Genomic DNA, 15,289 nt, shown 5'->3' with positions numbered 1-15,289 from the left:
CTCTGTGCAGGTGTTATTAACAATCACATAAACTATGAAGCCATACATTGAATAAGCTATACATATAATATGATTATCATAACCTTTATTTTTAAAATCATGCCAGTGAGCTAATTGCATGTACAGAGTGAAAGAAAGTAAAGTAAAGCAGTAGAATTTCTGTACTAGCTATGATAGTACTTCATATGATTCGTCCTCATCGTCATCATTCAATGTGGTCTTAATCTCTTGCTACTAGTGACTGGTAATACCTCTGTAGATTCTTCACACTGGCAGAGTACCGTACTCCTTCTCTCTTGTCAGCTCAATACTTTTGTGACAACATCAAAGTGATTTTAATTTGTATGTTGGAAAAATACAAAAGACTAACATCCTAAGTTATTGACATTCTTGAGTAAGAACAATCAGTTTTTGAATGTTAAAAGCAAAACAACGAAAATAAAAAAAAATGTTGAAATTGTTAAAATGCAGAATTGTTAAAATTGTTAAAACTGATAAAATTGTTAAAAATGATAAAATTGTTAAAAATGTTAAATTGCTAAAAATATTAATGTCCGATGCACTGGGGTTCGAACTTGCAATGCCTGGGATTGCCGTCTGGCGCGTTACCAACCGAGCTAACTCGGTGCGATACACATCACTCACTGCATTGTATGTCATAAAAAGTAAACAGCATGGCGGTATCGATCGCTTCAAGGCACCAAGACTTTCAACTATTAACTACGGGGTTTCCTTCTTTATCAGGTTTGCTTTTGAACCACCTTGATGTTACTTAACTATCAACCCGGCTAGCAGAAGCCGCCGGCTCCTTTAATATTACAGCCGCTCCCTGTCCAATCTTCGAAAACTGTCGGGCATGCAAGCCCTCGACGCTCGCCAGGAAGCCGTCTCGCGATGTTCTCAGCAACAACAAACGAACGCCTGTACACTCTACAATTTTGGTGATTCTTCGGAGATCGATAACAGAACCTAGATAATACTAGTTGGTAAAGATTGCGGAAAATTGTTGATACCGTGGCGCGCGCGCCGACGATACACATTACGTACCGCGTAACTTTTTTGTTTACACGCCGGGCGCAGGTCATTGACCTCCAACTTGCGTTGTTCCAACAGAGAAGAGCAAAATGTCTGGCTCCCGCAGAACGTACCGCACTCTCCCGCTGGACGTACCGCACTCTCCCGCAGAACGTATCGCACTCTCCCGGAGGACGTCCCGCACTCTCCCGAGGGAAGTCCCGCACAGCGTCCTGCACTCTCCCGCAGAACGTCCCTCGAAAATCGATGCGTATTTCGTGGCCTGTGCTGTACCTACCAAAACACTTGAGTTCATACTGTCAAAATGGAATGGCTTTGAACAGGTGTTAATTGAGTTAATCCAATCAAATCCAACAGCCAATCAGCAAGAAGAATAGATTGGTCTGCGTCAGGTTCATGCTTGCATGCCCATATATGGGCATACCGCCGAAATCCTTTCTTATTACGTCACGCGCGCGCGCCCCCACAGTACTTTCCTATGGGGACCGCTAAAAAAGCAAATAAAACGATTGTAAAAGCTTGTATCACAAAAATTTAAAAACGCCTAGGGGTATTTGCCCACTGTACCTCCATACCAAATTTCAGGACCTTAGGCCTTAAAATGAAGAAGCTGAATCCATTTAAAAAATGGCAGGAGGAGGAGAAGAAGAAGAAGAAGAAACATCAGAAAAAGCAATATGGTTTCACCACACCCATAATTAAACGTAACAGTGAAATCATACTACTAGATAACGATTACAAATTTTATATTTATATATTATAAAAAGAACTAACCGGAAAGAGCGTAAAAGAAACATAGCCTATCTGGTTACCTTCGCCAAGAAGGTTATGTTTTCGTTGGCGTTCGTGTGTCTGTGTGTGTGTGCGTGTGTGTGTGTGTGTGTCAACACGATAACTCAAGAAGGCTAAGATGGATTGTCTTTATATTTGGTAGGTAAGTAGGTCTTGATGAGACCTGGAACTGATTAGATTTTGGACCCCCTGGCGGCTTGTTATGATACTGCAGCTGAACTTCCGGTTTTGATATCTCGTGATCTGGACATGGTAGGGTCACTAAATTTGGATGATAGGTAGCTCTTTGGCTGGGGAAGAAGTGACATGGGTTTGGACCCCCTACCGGTTTGTTCTGGAACTGCAGAAGTATTCGTTGAAAAATATTCGAAGGAGGATAACTCAAGAACCGATTGACGGATCATCATGATTGTTGGTATGTGGGTAAAGAATGCTTGACATATGAAAATGATAGTTATCCAAATCAGCAACTAATTAGCATAATTAATGAGGAAGGGTTTGGACCCCCTACCGGTTTGTTCTGGAACTGCAGAAGTATTCGTTGAAAAATATTCGAAGGAGGATAACTCAAGAACCGATTGACGGATCATCATGATTGTTGGTATGTGGGTAAAGAATGCTTGACATATGAAAATGATAGTTATCCAAATCAGCAACTAATTAGCATAATTAATGAGGAAATGCTATAAATCTGCTACCTTCCATGATATGATTATTCAAACGTGTGGCATGTGTAATTGTGAAGAAGAAGAACATTGACAGGTAGTGCTTATGCAAATGAATGCCTAAAACATTCGTCAATGCCTAAGGGTAACATCATTTGGCGAAGGTATGGGATCGTGGAACTCTAGTTTGCAATGCAATAGTTTCAAGTTGTGTGAGTCCTCTAAGCTGAAAAAAATCTTGCAGAAGTAAACATAACGATTACAAAGTTGGTTAAACCAGGTATAAAAACGCAATCCTAACTTACCTTTGACACATTCTGCTCGCCATTCATTCATTATGGTATTAATGCACTCATTACAAATGCAGAAAAAATAATTGGGCACATCAAGTTTCAACCATCGTTAGCTAAAATTACATATTGCTACACAATCTACTCATACACATACTAGTTTTAAAAATAAAGGCAATTAATAACTCATATAAATATTGTCAGCACTATAAGACAAGTTCATAGCAATGGAGGCTATTTGAAAACAAATGACGTAAAAAGATATGGTGGTGAATATAAAATTACAATACAGTTTAAAGAGAATCCTAAAATTTGCTATCTGATACAGGTAAGAACATATTGCTGTACAGCATAGTTTGTAGGGATATATGACTTGACGGAATAATGAAAATGCATTTTCCAAAGAATAAAACACAAAACGCCCACCCAAAAACAATAACATTCTGTTGACACGGTAAACTTGATCTTGATCTACCGTAGAAGGGGCACGTCATCACCATCTCCAAACCACTGGTCGTCTGGATCTAGTAATAGAATTTCATCTTGCAGTTCTAGAATGTCCCGCACGGGGGCATGGACCTGCACTTCCACAAGGTTCCTTACTGGAGCCTGTTCTTGCTGTTCCGGAATGTTCCGTCCCAGAGCTTGCTGTTCCGGAATGTTCCGTTCCGGAGCAGGTGCCTGCTGTTCCGGAATGTTCCTTTCCGGGGCACGTGCCTGCTGTTCCGGAATGTTTCGTTCCGGAATGTTTCGTTCCTGTGCCTGCTGCTGATGATCAGGCTCTGGGTCCCGGGGTAGAGGATCGCCCAGAGCGTCTCGCAGCCGCCTCCAGAACAGCGGCCTTTTCCGCACGTCGCCTGGCCACGCCAGGTACGTGTCCCTCTTCACTACGGCGTTCAGATGGCGGAACTGTTTCAGCATTGGGTTAGGAATCCTCTCCAGAAACACCAGGATGAGACGCACCCCTCCCCCCTCCTCAAACATGTGGTACTGGGCTAGCTGGAACTCGTACTCGCACCACTTACTCTTCAGGAAGTTCCTGGTGATGAGGCAGACGGTTCTCCGGCTGTTTTCCACGGCATCCGCGATGTTTTTCACAATGGGAGCGCCCACTGCAAAGTCCCTTTCGTGTAAGACCAGACTGTAGTCAGGTTCCAGATTCTCTATCGCTTCATGTATAACCCAGCCGACGTCCCGGTTGTTGTAGGCAAGAAAAGCATCGTGCGTGTATCTGGGCGGCCCTTGGTTCTTTACTTCGCCAATCTTCGGTCTCCTCCACTTGTCCAACATCCACAGGTAGTACTGAACACGGCCGACGTGGTAGTCGACCATGAAAATGGTCGTCATGGCGACGAAGATGCCCGAAGAGGCGAGCACACAAGCCAGGAGGCGGTTGGGTCGGAATCCATGACTACAGTCTGTGTCGAAGAACTTTCGTTCTGGTGGATCCTGTCTGTCGTTAGAGTGTTGTTTCTGAGTCAACCCGTCTGCCAAACGTCTTCCACGCAGATGAACCGGAAGGAAACATGTGTACCCTCGACCTAAGTCAGGATAGGGGTTGTGGAAGTTCACTACCCTGTCGTATCTATCCAGGGCCAACTCAACAAACCACATTAACTTACAGTCACACAGAAATGGGTTGTCTGCAATGTCGATAGTCTCTAACCGGTAGAGAACAGGACCCGAATATGTTTGATTTAACACAGCCAACCTGTTGCTGCTCAGATTCAGGTACCTTAACCCGTGCAGACGCTGAAAGGTGTCTCCAATCACTGCTATTCTGTTGGCTTCCAGGTTTAGATGTGTAAGGTTGCCTAAATCTTCAAATGTCATCCCTGCTATGTTCGTTATCTTGTTGTTACTGAGATCCAGGAACTGTAGCCGCGATAGTCCACGGAAGGCGGATGGCATGACGGTGTTGATCATGTTATAACTGAGGTCCAAATGCTCCAGCTGGTCAAACCATGTCAATTGTCCTGTTTCGATACGCTGGATTTGGTTGTGAGAAAGAGTCATCGTTTTCAAAATTACTTGATTCAGGGGCCATAGTGATACAATAGTAGATACCGCGTTGTTATCCAGCCTAAGTGTTTCTAAGACTGATTGCTCACATGATGACATTGATGTATCGTCTTGATAAAAACGAGAGATTTCATTGTTAGAAAGGTCGATATACCGTAAACTTGCAAACCAGAATGGATTATACATGTGTCCTATGTTGTTGTTCTGAAAATCAAGCACAGTAATATTCCTAGGTAGACAATCAATGTCAACAATGTCAATTTCATTATGACTCAAATTCAGATTATTCGCGCTTTTTAAACCACTGAGGTTAAATGATAAAGGGCTGGCACATGGTGATTGATCTGCGTCTCTGTTGTTGTATATCTTATTGTGACTGAGATCAAGATAGTCCAATGTCTCTGGAAGCTGAGCTTGGGAGGTTTCCAACTTGTTATAGCTCAAATCGAGATGAGTGAGCGAGGTCAGTCCTTCAAACACGTCTGGTGGTAAAGTAGGAATAATGTTACCTGCTAAGTTAAGATGAGTGAGTGAGGACAGTCCGCTGAATGCCTTGTTGTGTAACGTTAATGACTCGAAGGTGCCATGCGTCACACCCAGCCTTTGTAAATGTGACAAACCCTCAAAGGCGTTAGTCTCTACGGCTTTCATGTAGCCAATGTAAAAAATTAATGTTTTCAAATGTTTTAGACCTTTTAATCCCGCTAGAGCGTCAGATGTTATTGTATCAATTTCCCACAGTAGTGCTAATGACAACTCCTGAATCTGCGTGTGTCGGAGTTCAGGCAGAACGTCCATAATGTCGGGATATGGAGGAGACAAGGTGTCCAGCGTCTGCAGATGTGTGAGTGACTTCAGCAGGCCGGGAGCTATCTGAGCGTCAGTGCGTAAATGTTTCAGAGTCGGTAATAACGGCCGGAACATTTTAGCATAGAGAGGAGGAAATGGAAAGTATATGCTTATACTCTCCAACTTAGACATGTTTCTAAATACAGGTCCAAAGTAGTAATCACTGGCTCTTGGCAGAGAGTACAGACTCAATGTTGTAAGGTTGTGCAGCGGTGCCCACAGCAGGCGTCGTTGTAAGAACCCACTTCCGCTGTGGACTCTTCTCATGGTGGCATTTTCGTCCTCTTCTATGCTAAAGCTAAATTCCGTAAAGTTTATGTGTAGACTTTCCAATGAAGTCAAAGAATCAAACACGTGATCAGGTAAATTTCCGGTATATTCGAAATATTCCCCGCTTAGCCTTAGTTCTAAATGTGTCAGTTTAGATAACCCCGTGAACACTCCCTCACTGGCAGTTCTATCGGTGTAAGTCCCCACGGTCAGATAGTTCAGGTTTCGCAGATCGTGGAAAAGTCCATTTTGAAGAGGATAGGTGGCCAAGGGGGAATACCATATCTCTGAACGCAGTTCAAGACGTTCTAACTTCTCCAACCCGGCGAACGCACCGACCTCGATAGTCTCTAAAGGATTACAAGACAGGTCTAAGAATGTCAGGTTTCCTAACCGACTAAACGAGCCGTTATACAGTACAGATATGTTGTTCTTACTGAGATCCACCGTGATGACAGATTCGGGGATGCCGACAGGTAGTTGGGTTAGACGCGCATGGGTTTGAAGATACCAGTCATCCCCGTGACACTCGACAGTTGTTGAGTTCCAGGTCTGACACACAGGTGGGGGAAGTTGTCCTCTAACCCGTCCATGTTGGGCGATGAACACGGAAACCACAGCCAAGCAGACGGGGAGAGGAGCGGGTTTAGACTCCATGTCGGACTGGTGGTGTTTTTTTTTCGTTGCGCGGACCTATGGAGAGAGTACGAGGAGAGGAAAGGAGGCTTAGTTGTTGATATATAATGTATGAGTGTGTAATACTTACATGTCTAGTTTGTGTAACGCAAACTCTGCCGTCCGAGGCCTTAGGGCGGATGGATGTTGGGCGGGTGGCAACCGTACAAGGCGGTTTAATCAGGCTAATACATGTCCATTTACAAAAAAAAGCAGAAGCTGGCATTTTTCTGACCCGTTTATCTACATTAGGCCATGTTGATTTGATTATATGGATGACATCCGCGCGCGCATGGATTTTCGGCCGTTTCCAAAAAAAAAAGTTTTCAACCATACTGTAAATCGTACAAAACAGTTGCAAAATGAGGAAAAATATACCGTAAGTTACAAAAAAAACCATACCAATCTCGTAGAATGCCAAAATCAAACGAAAAAAGACGAAATTGTAAAGAAATGAATTCGAAGAGTAGATTATTCGCCAAACCATCTTCTGTGCCATTTGTTCAACCTTCAAAACCGCGTACATTTCATAATGAAAACAACTTTTTTTTTGCAAAACTTTTTTTTTATTCGCACGCTCGCATCAATTTTGGGGTTCCCGGAGGATGTCATCCATATAATCAAATCAACATGGCCTTAATGATCTACGGCTTGCTCAAAAGATAAACACAGCATTTCCTTGTTCCGTTCTGTCTGAAATGTGTTTCCGAAAGCTGTCATGCGTTTTGGGAACTACGGTGGCCCATACGGACAAACACGTCTGCGAAAATAATTGCATGAGCTGCGCACGATCCTGCTTTGTTTAGCAAGTTATTACTTCGCCCAATCTTATAAAAAAAAACATTTGTAATCTTGGAAAGTAATTCAGAGTGACAACTTGTGTTCCGACGTCCAAAATATGGCGGCCGACCACAGAACACTTGCCAACAGATGCTTGAAGACCACCAAAATCTTGTCGAATAATTTAGATTAAGGGATGGATACCTCGATGAGATGAGAGAAATTATACTGATCTGCCTCAGCCCATTTTCCGAGCCTTAACCACGCAACGTATATTTACTCTCCAATCAGAGGTTGCTGGTGGAAGATCGTTTGCTTTTAAAATTTTATATATGGCTCGTTTCTTTTTGTCGGATTAAGGAAACCATTTTATTCTATAACGCCACAACTGTATCTAACAACTGAAGGTATTTCCTCCAAATAGCTGGACTTTTAAGCCTCTTTTTAGAGTGATTAATTACAGATTGAGACTGTGCTGCCTTGGTAAAGGCTCTGGTGTCTATATCTCCAATCCACAATCATTTCAAGTACACGAATGAAAAGAAATTTTAAAACCCACCTTCACAACAAGATGAAGTCTGTGAGAAGAGCTGGAGCGGCGGTGGGGAGGGTGGCGCGGAAGGGTCCCCCGTCTGAAACAACTGATCTCCAAGCAGATCTTCTGGCGGAATCAAAGTAGCAGGACAGTGTATCCAATATGCCACCGTTTGACTGGTGAAAAACGATACTTGTACACAAAAAAGGGGAAAAACGGCTCAAAACTAAGACTAATCCTAAATCTCTGCTTGTAGAGTATGAACCACCCGTCTATCTGCGGCCTGCTCACAAGATTGGCACTGCATTTCCTTGTTCCGTTCTGTCTGACATGAAGCGATAACGTGTCCGGAACTCCAAACGTGGGGCGGCCAATCACGGATACAGGCGGCCAACAAAAAGTCCCCTTGCCCCACCGAATCTGCTTGGAGATTACCTAACCCTGCGAAAATACTCAAATACGTCATTTGAGGAAATAATTCCTTGAGTTGCAAGCCTGATCCTGCCTTGTTTAGCAAGTTATTCATGATTGCATGACTCGGTCAAACAGTACACAACGTTTGAAATCTTGAAACGTAATTCATGGTTCATACCATGGCAGCCCACTACAGAGCACTAGCCGACTGTGGATGGGGGGAAGGGTAATGACCGTGGGAGGCGACTGGGCTCCGGGCCAACGCAGCGCATATATCTACTTTAAAGGGGTCGGCTTAAAATAGTGCATAAGCTGGAAATATCGTGCATGTCAAGAGAGGCCTATACTTACTAACACCCCTAAGCTGACCTGTGGATAATGGTAACCAGGCTAGACTGGGGTCCGGTAAGACACCCATAAGCCGGCTTGTGGAGATAAACTCCACCAGACTCCTTTGCAGGCTGAATAAATAGTAGAAATCGGCTAAGGGAACATCATTGGCCAGAGGAGTTGGCCGGCCATAGAGGGTCCTATTTATTCAGCCTGCAAAGGAGTCTGGTGGAGACTACTGTGGAGACAGGTAACCAGGCTAGCCCTGGAGCCGAGGAGCTGACCAGTGTACTGGCCCTTGCAACAGTCTGGTACCCAGGCTAGCCCTGGAGCCGAGGAGCTGGCCTGTATACTGCTCCTGGCAACAGTCTCACTACCTATGATCACGTGCTGATTGAAGTGATTAGAATTCACTCCTGAAGAAGGCCGACGGATGTGCGGTTGAAAATTCGAGGTGAGCAACAGTCTGATTGTGTTGAACGAAAGTACTGACTTCATCATGAGATTAGCTCTAGTTTTGGAATTACATGAAGTTTCTTTTGTGACATACCCTTCTCCAGTGCCGAACTCGGCAGGTAGAAAATCGCCGAGCTGCCGTTCGCAGTCGTGTCGGCACACCCCGTGAAGTCCGCTCCCCCCGCCGAGGGAGGGTAGTACAGTCCGGAAAAGTTGGAAATGTCCACCTTTTTAGCCTCGAAATCTGGAAAGCAACAAATTACAAATTCATGGTTTCATATTATTAGAGAGACTGAGGTAGATGCCTGCGTTATTTTGTTTATTGCTTATAGTTAGTAACTATATGGGCATGGTGGCCTTGAAAAGGTGCACTTAGGTGCACCTGTTCCACCATGCCCTCCATGTATATTATGTATGTTGTTAAGTGTAATAAATAAATAAATAAATAAATATATAAACAATGACAAATACATACCTAAATAGTAATGATAAATAAATAGCAAAAAACTCAACTTCGTCTTTTAAAATGAGGACACTTGGCAACTATGAGCCATTGATTAGCCACAGATTTAGTGGACTATTTTTATATACACATTCATACTATAATTATATCAAAAAAATATATTCGTTATTTCAATGGTAAAAATTATTCCAAAACAAGCGTAAACTGACTAGTACAATCAGTACAAAAGGAATTTAAGATGACAAGGCCCCTTGAATAGTAAGAATCTAGTGAGGGTCGTATTAACCTGATATTCAGTCTATCGTGGTTGGGGCAGGCTGTCTTCGGGGCTCTAATAGCTTTCCTCCGCCCAGTACAACAGACAGCCCGGTAGGAGTTTTACGTCTGTAAGAGCTTTGCTAATAGAGTTTGGCACGCCGGGAGTTGGTGGTAAAGGTGGGCTTTATCAAACTCCCGCCGTGAAAAACCTACCGGAGAACCAAGCTCAGGCGGGCGGGGAAGAGCTTCAGCAGCCCCGAAGAAAACCCGCCCCAACCACGATAGAATGGATACCAGGTTAGAGAGTCATACCGATGCTTGTTTCATTCGTCTTGAGGAGGTCCATTATTGAGGAGTTGAGAAACTTGGCCACTTTCCCGCCAAATTCCTCCGTCTTGAGGACGAGACTGATGACCGGATCGAATGCCGTGTCGTCCTCTGCGTCATCTTCATCTTCTGAGACCAGAGGTGTCAGCGTCTCATTCACCTAGCGGATGTAAGATGCATAGCAACTGTAACTATGATACGAATAATGTAGTACTCTCCAAGCAGAGGTTTGGGTTATGGGTTATTTTTGGCGTGTTTTTATGCTTTTTTATCGGGGTTTCTTTTTTGCACTGGATTTTTTTTTCGCCCAAGCAGAGGTTTGGGTTTTGGGTTAAGTTTGGGTTAAGTTTGCAGTTTTACCTGGTCAGCATTGCGGATGTTGTCCCACAGGTCCTTGGTGTTCTTGTGCAGAAGTCGTCCGACCGCTCCTATGTATAACTGTAGAAAATATCGGTGATAAATAACGAAGAAAATTTGGGGAGTAATAGATCAACGTCGTTGCGCCGCAAAAACGTGTTGGAAGCTGCCAAGGATACCCGAATGAAAACCGCTATTTGTTTACATTCTTTTAAGGAGCCTCCTAAAAATACACCACAGGCCTGGCGCAACTTATTCTCGCGCTGCGCTGAGTCGCCGGAACAGCGAAATAGCGACGTTAATATGTTGAAATTTATTCAAAATGCCAATCTACATGAGAAAATTTCAATTATTCATATTTAGAGTTTTGGCGCAAAAATCTTACATAATGTCGCTTTAAGACTAGACTACACGGTCATGTGGAGTGAGGTATCCACTACTTGCCCAGACGAAGTCGGCGGCGTCCTCCACGCCCGTGTCTTTGAACCCCAGCGGGTCCCAGTCGCACAGTTTCCGCACGGCCTTCCGCGCCACCTGCACCTCCCCGTCGTACAGAATCCTGTCCGGGTCCAGACTGCGCCTCAAGCGGCTCGCGACTTCTATAGCCGGGCCGATACCCCTCGGGCCGTCCGCTAACTGTCGGGGACAGCAGAAGATATAAGGCATCGGTGCTAGCCTCCTTCGCAGACTTCTGATGCGGCGACGTTGTTTTTTTAGGAGGAGCGGCGCGAGTTATGCCGCGGGGACGGTTTTGCCTACCCTGGGTGCCAGACTAGTTTCGGCACTAAGTTACTTGTAGGGCCGATAACTCCCCTCGGGCTCAACTCACCCGCAGCGGTAACTTAGATAGGCGGGCGAAGGGCTTCAGGCTGCCGAAGGAAAACGGCTTGCGGCCCGAAACTAGTCTGGCACCCAGGGTCGCTGCGGCATAACTTAGCGACGCTCCTCGGAAAAAACTTAACGTTGCCGCATCAGAAGTCTGCAAATGAGGCTACATCGGTACGCACAAAGAAATATGTATATTTCCAGTCCAATTTGTTCGTATTGCATATAAGACTCTTAGCTATAGAGTAACAGAAATGAGAAATGAACAATACGAATTAACGGACACTTTTAATTTGTGTGTGTAAAATATGTGCAAAGATAATTATATGACCCTTACCTCATCCACCATGACCTCAATGAAAAGCGGTTTGCATGCCGGTTTGAGCTTCTCATTAATGGTTCAAACACGCAAACAAACAAACAAAAAAACAAACAAAAAAACAAATAAACAAGGCGCGAATCCCTGAATAGTACACTCTCAGGAAGAGACATACATGTAACTTTTACTTGTTGTATAACCCACTAATTCTTATGCTGTAAGATTCTGGCATGAATTGATTAGCGTATAACGTTTAAAGCTATCATTATTGCAAGGGATCCGACATTTACTACTAAGAGAAGAACGACGAAAATAGAAGAATTAACTCACGTCGTTGTCGACTTGCTTCAGGTCCTCCGACACGCAGTTGTCCGCCACTCTAGACCACCGTCCGGAGGGCCGACAGTACCTGCCGATCTGCCCTTAAAATGTAGAAGAAAAGACAAACATACGCCACGTGCTTTAGATCAAGCAATGTAATACCGGTGCAATAGCCAAGTGGATAGAGCGCTCGCCTAGCATTCAGTGGGCCGTGAGTTCGATCCCCGGCCGATTCTTTCTGTCCGAGTCATACCAAAGACTTAAAAACGGTACATACTGCTTTCTCTGATTAGCACTCAGCCTTTGGGAAAGAGTATGGTAACTACCAAACTATTGAAAGAGTATGGTAACTACCACACCATTGCACAACTGCGTGGCCCAAGGGCTACTGAACTGGAGATGGGCGCCGCCCTGTGCATCACATGGTGCGGAAGGACTGACTAACTTAACTATGTACTACAGAACTTCATATTTCATGGGAGCTTTGAAAAGATTGACAATAAAAGATGATACCTTCATATCCATTCAGACAGTCCACGTAGATTGCGTCTCCAGGCGGAGTCTCTGGCCAGGGGAACCCGAACCGTGACTCCTGCTCCGGGCAAGGACTAGCACGGGAGTTTCCCTGCCCAAACTGTACGGGCAGAGGCAGACCAGCTAGCGGTACGGGACTACCGTTAGCTGGCGTGGGCCCAAACGGTCCGGTTGGCGGCGAGGATTCGCGGCCGGGTGTCGACCAGGACCCGGTGACGGGAGGACCCCCGCCTGCCGCCGAAGACGAGCCGTTGGACGACCCGCCGCTTGACGAGGATGACGACGATGATCCGCCGCCGCCCGAGGACTGGGACCCGCCGCCCGAGGAAGATGCAGACGACTGGTTGGAACCGCTTCCCGCTCTCGGTACGTTGGTGCCGACAGTTGCCTGTCCTGGACCTGTTGTTTTTCCGCGAATACGAAAGGACAAAGACAATACAAAGCTTGTAATCTGGTATCCGCCCTAACCTGCTATCGTGGTTAGGACGGGTTTTCGTCGGGGCTGCTGGAGCTCTTCCCCGCCCGCCTGAGCTAGGTTCCCCCGGTAGGCTTTTCACGGCGTGAGTTTGTTTAGCCCCAACTCCTGGCGTGCAAAACTCCTACCGGGCGGTCTGTTGTACTGGGCGGGGGAAACTGTTAGAGCCCCGAAGACAGCCTGCGCCAACACGATAGACATGATACCAGGCTAGCTTTAGCTACAAGGTTATTGTATAAACAATGTTAAAATATACATTCTGTTACGTCTCTCTTCAAGACCTTGCCCTAGTGAAAGCATCAGGTTGATTATATCGACTTCAAATGATTTTCCACGGTCTAAAGTACATAGAGAGTAAAGTACAAGTACTAAAAGAGACTCGCATAAGAACTAAGACACTCTATGCGTAAAAGAAAGAATAAGCACATGATGTGGAAGAAGATCCTTGTTCATGGTCTTACGATACCGATGAAATACCTACAAATCAAAAGTACATAAAACATATAGTTCTTCGCTGGGAAAGAAGACTTCTAGATTTAAGAAAATGTATATACTTAGCAACTGACATCACCCCTCTTATTCTACCCTGGAAGCCAAACTCGTTTTCCGGGCCGCAAGAGCCCTTCGCCCGCTGGTGTAAATTACCGCTACGGGGGAGTCTAGCCCTGGGGGAGTTTGGCTGGCCCTACGGACAAACCCCTCGGGCTCAACTCCCCGTAGCGGTAATCTAGATAGGCGGGCGAAGGGCTCTTTGCTGCCAAAGGAAAACGGCTAACGACCCGATACTAGTTTGGCATCCAGGGTAATCTTATTCAAACTCACCAGGAGTAACAGTCTGTGTCCCTGCAAAGTTAGCAGCAGACAGAAGACATATCACGAACACAAGAACGCTCCTAACTTGACACATTTTCAAGACACTATTCAAATGACATTCTTCACATCCACTGCCAACGCTCTGACTAAATTTACACACTTAGACTAGAAGAAAAGTACCCCGAGTTTATATTTTCTTTGAACCTGATGGTTTAGTTGAAATGTTTTAGCTATAACCACGCAGCAGATGTTTAGGCCACAGCAAGTAAATTTTATGGATGACTCCAAATCTAATGCGATAGGGCAAAAATAAAATACGGGCCAAAAAAACCAAGACTCTTACAGTTTCAAATTTTGACATCATAGGCCTTGTTAAACAAGAAATGATACCTATATTTTGCCATGTTTAATGTCAACTATTACAACATCCATTTGTCACTGAAAAATAAAAGTTTTCAATCATTGTACAAATAGTTTTGATTCAGTGAACATCACATTCAAAAGGAATGAAATGCATTACTGCTTCAAAGTAAAAGACAAAACATTTAACCAGAGCCTTGTCTTGTCTCCTATCTTCATATTTATCTGCCATCCACGTTACGGCATGGCAACAGACATCTTTGCCCATTTTCGGCATGTTGACCACTGTCAGAGGGCAACAAAATTCTTGTTTTTTCCCCCAAATCAGGCAAAAATTAATGCACGCGCTGATGTCATCCATGAAAATTACTTGCTATGGCCTTAGGAATATAAAAGTGGCTATGTGAAAACAACAGGTGCATTATACGATGGCTTGTTCAATGGGGCAGGCTCGTATCAAATATCTCCAGTAATGGTACTTAATACGGATGTTAATGTAAATCACTACTATAACAAAGGAGAAAGGCTATAGCACCGACTCCGAATTTCTAGTACACTTAGCTATTAACACAAAGTTTACAACAAACATTGAACAAATCTGAATAGGTGTTTGGAGAAGCATTTTCCAGGGACGTCGGTGTCAATTAAGATGAATAAACGGTGATATGAAATTACAAACGTGACAAAGGACGTATTGTTTAGGGCAGTTTTCACCGATAGATGTTCTGTGTGGAAAAAGGTTTTCATAAAATAAACAAGTCCATTTTTAATATGATTTGGTGTTATTATACTTATATTAATGGATGCCATGTCTATGATTCATGATACTTATACAAAAGAAGCATTAGGTCGTTGTTTTTCATATTATCTACGTCATATGAGCTAGCTAGGTCGTCTGTTGAGAACAAACTAACAACACGACTGTGTTTTTGTCACTTCAGGCAAACAATTAGAGATGGCAGACCTCGTCCCATTTAGCGTAGGTTAGAAACACACACATACAAACAGACTAACACACATAAACACACGCGCGCGCGCGCACAGAGAGAGAGGGAGGGATGGATAGAGGGGGAGAGAGGGGGAGGGAGGGAGAGAGGGGGGAGAGAAAGAGAGGGAGAGAGAGG

The 15,289-nt window shown here is 44.4% G+C and overlaps 2 protein-coding genes across 2 annotated transcripts in view; both read right to left on the bottom strand.

Annotated features, from left to right (window-relative positions):
* LOC109487621 (adhesion G protein-coupled receptor L2-like) overlaps positions 1–15,139 on the bottom strand; it is a 26,653-nt gene extending 11,514 nt beyond the window's left edge. The window contains exons 1-7 of the mRNA XM_019791626.1: positions 15,130–15,139; positions 12,497–12,916; positions 11,993–12,084; positions 10,963–11,154; positions 10,522–10,599; positions 10,147–10,321; positions 9,208–9,357 (exon numbers count right to left, since the gene is read on the bottom strand). Coding sequence (XP_019647185.1) covers positions 9,208–9,357; positions 10,147–10,321; positions 10,522–10,599; positions 10,963–11,154; positions 11,993–12,084; positions 12,497–12,916; positions 15,130–15,139 — 1,117 coding nt within the window. The remainder of the gene's footprint in view (positions 1–9,207; positions 9,358–10,146; positions 10,322–10,521; positions 10,600–10,962; positions 11,155–11,992; positions 12,085–12,496; positions 12,917–15,129) is intronic.
* On the bottom strand, positions 2,896–8,207 carry LOC109487882 (toll-like receptor 4). The gene is made up of 2 exons (XM_019791989.1): positions 7,938–8,207; positions 2,896–6,616 (listed from the first exon to the last, which is right to left on the bottom strand). Exon 2 carries the CDS (start codon positions 6,578–6,580, stop codon positions 3,254–3,256), a length of 3,327 nt encoding a protein of 1,108 aa, XP_019647548.1. The 5' UTR covers positions 6,581–6,616; positions 7,938–8,207; the 3' UTR covers positions 2,896–3,253.
* Positions 15,140–15,289: the final 150 nt, after the last annotated feature.

The sequence above is a fragment of the Branchiostoma belcheri genome, unplaced genomic scaffold (genome assembly GCF_001625305.1).
Source record: "Branchiostoma belcheri isolate BF01 breed outbred unplaced genomic scaffold, Haploidv18h27 scaffold9, whole genome shotgun sequence".
Lineage (NCBI taxonomy): Eukaryota > Metazoa > Chordata > Leptocardii > Amphioxiformes > Branchiostomatidae > Branchiostoma > Branchiostoma belcheri.
The sequence above is the reverse complement of the archived record's forward strand: the minus strand, read 5'-3'. Positions and strand labels throughout refer to the sequence as shown.

Bases quoted from the DNA above. Each gene is read 5' to 3' on its own strand.
- LOC109487882 (XM_019791989.1), bottom strand. From the start codon at position 6,580: ATGGAGTCTAAACCCGCTCCTCTCCCCGTCTGCTTGGCTGTGGTTTCC.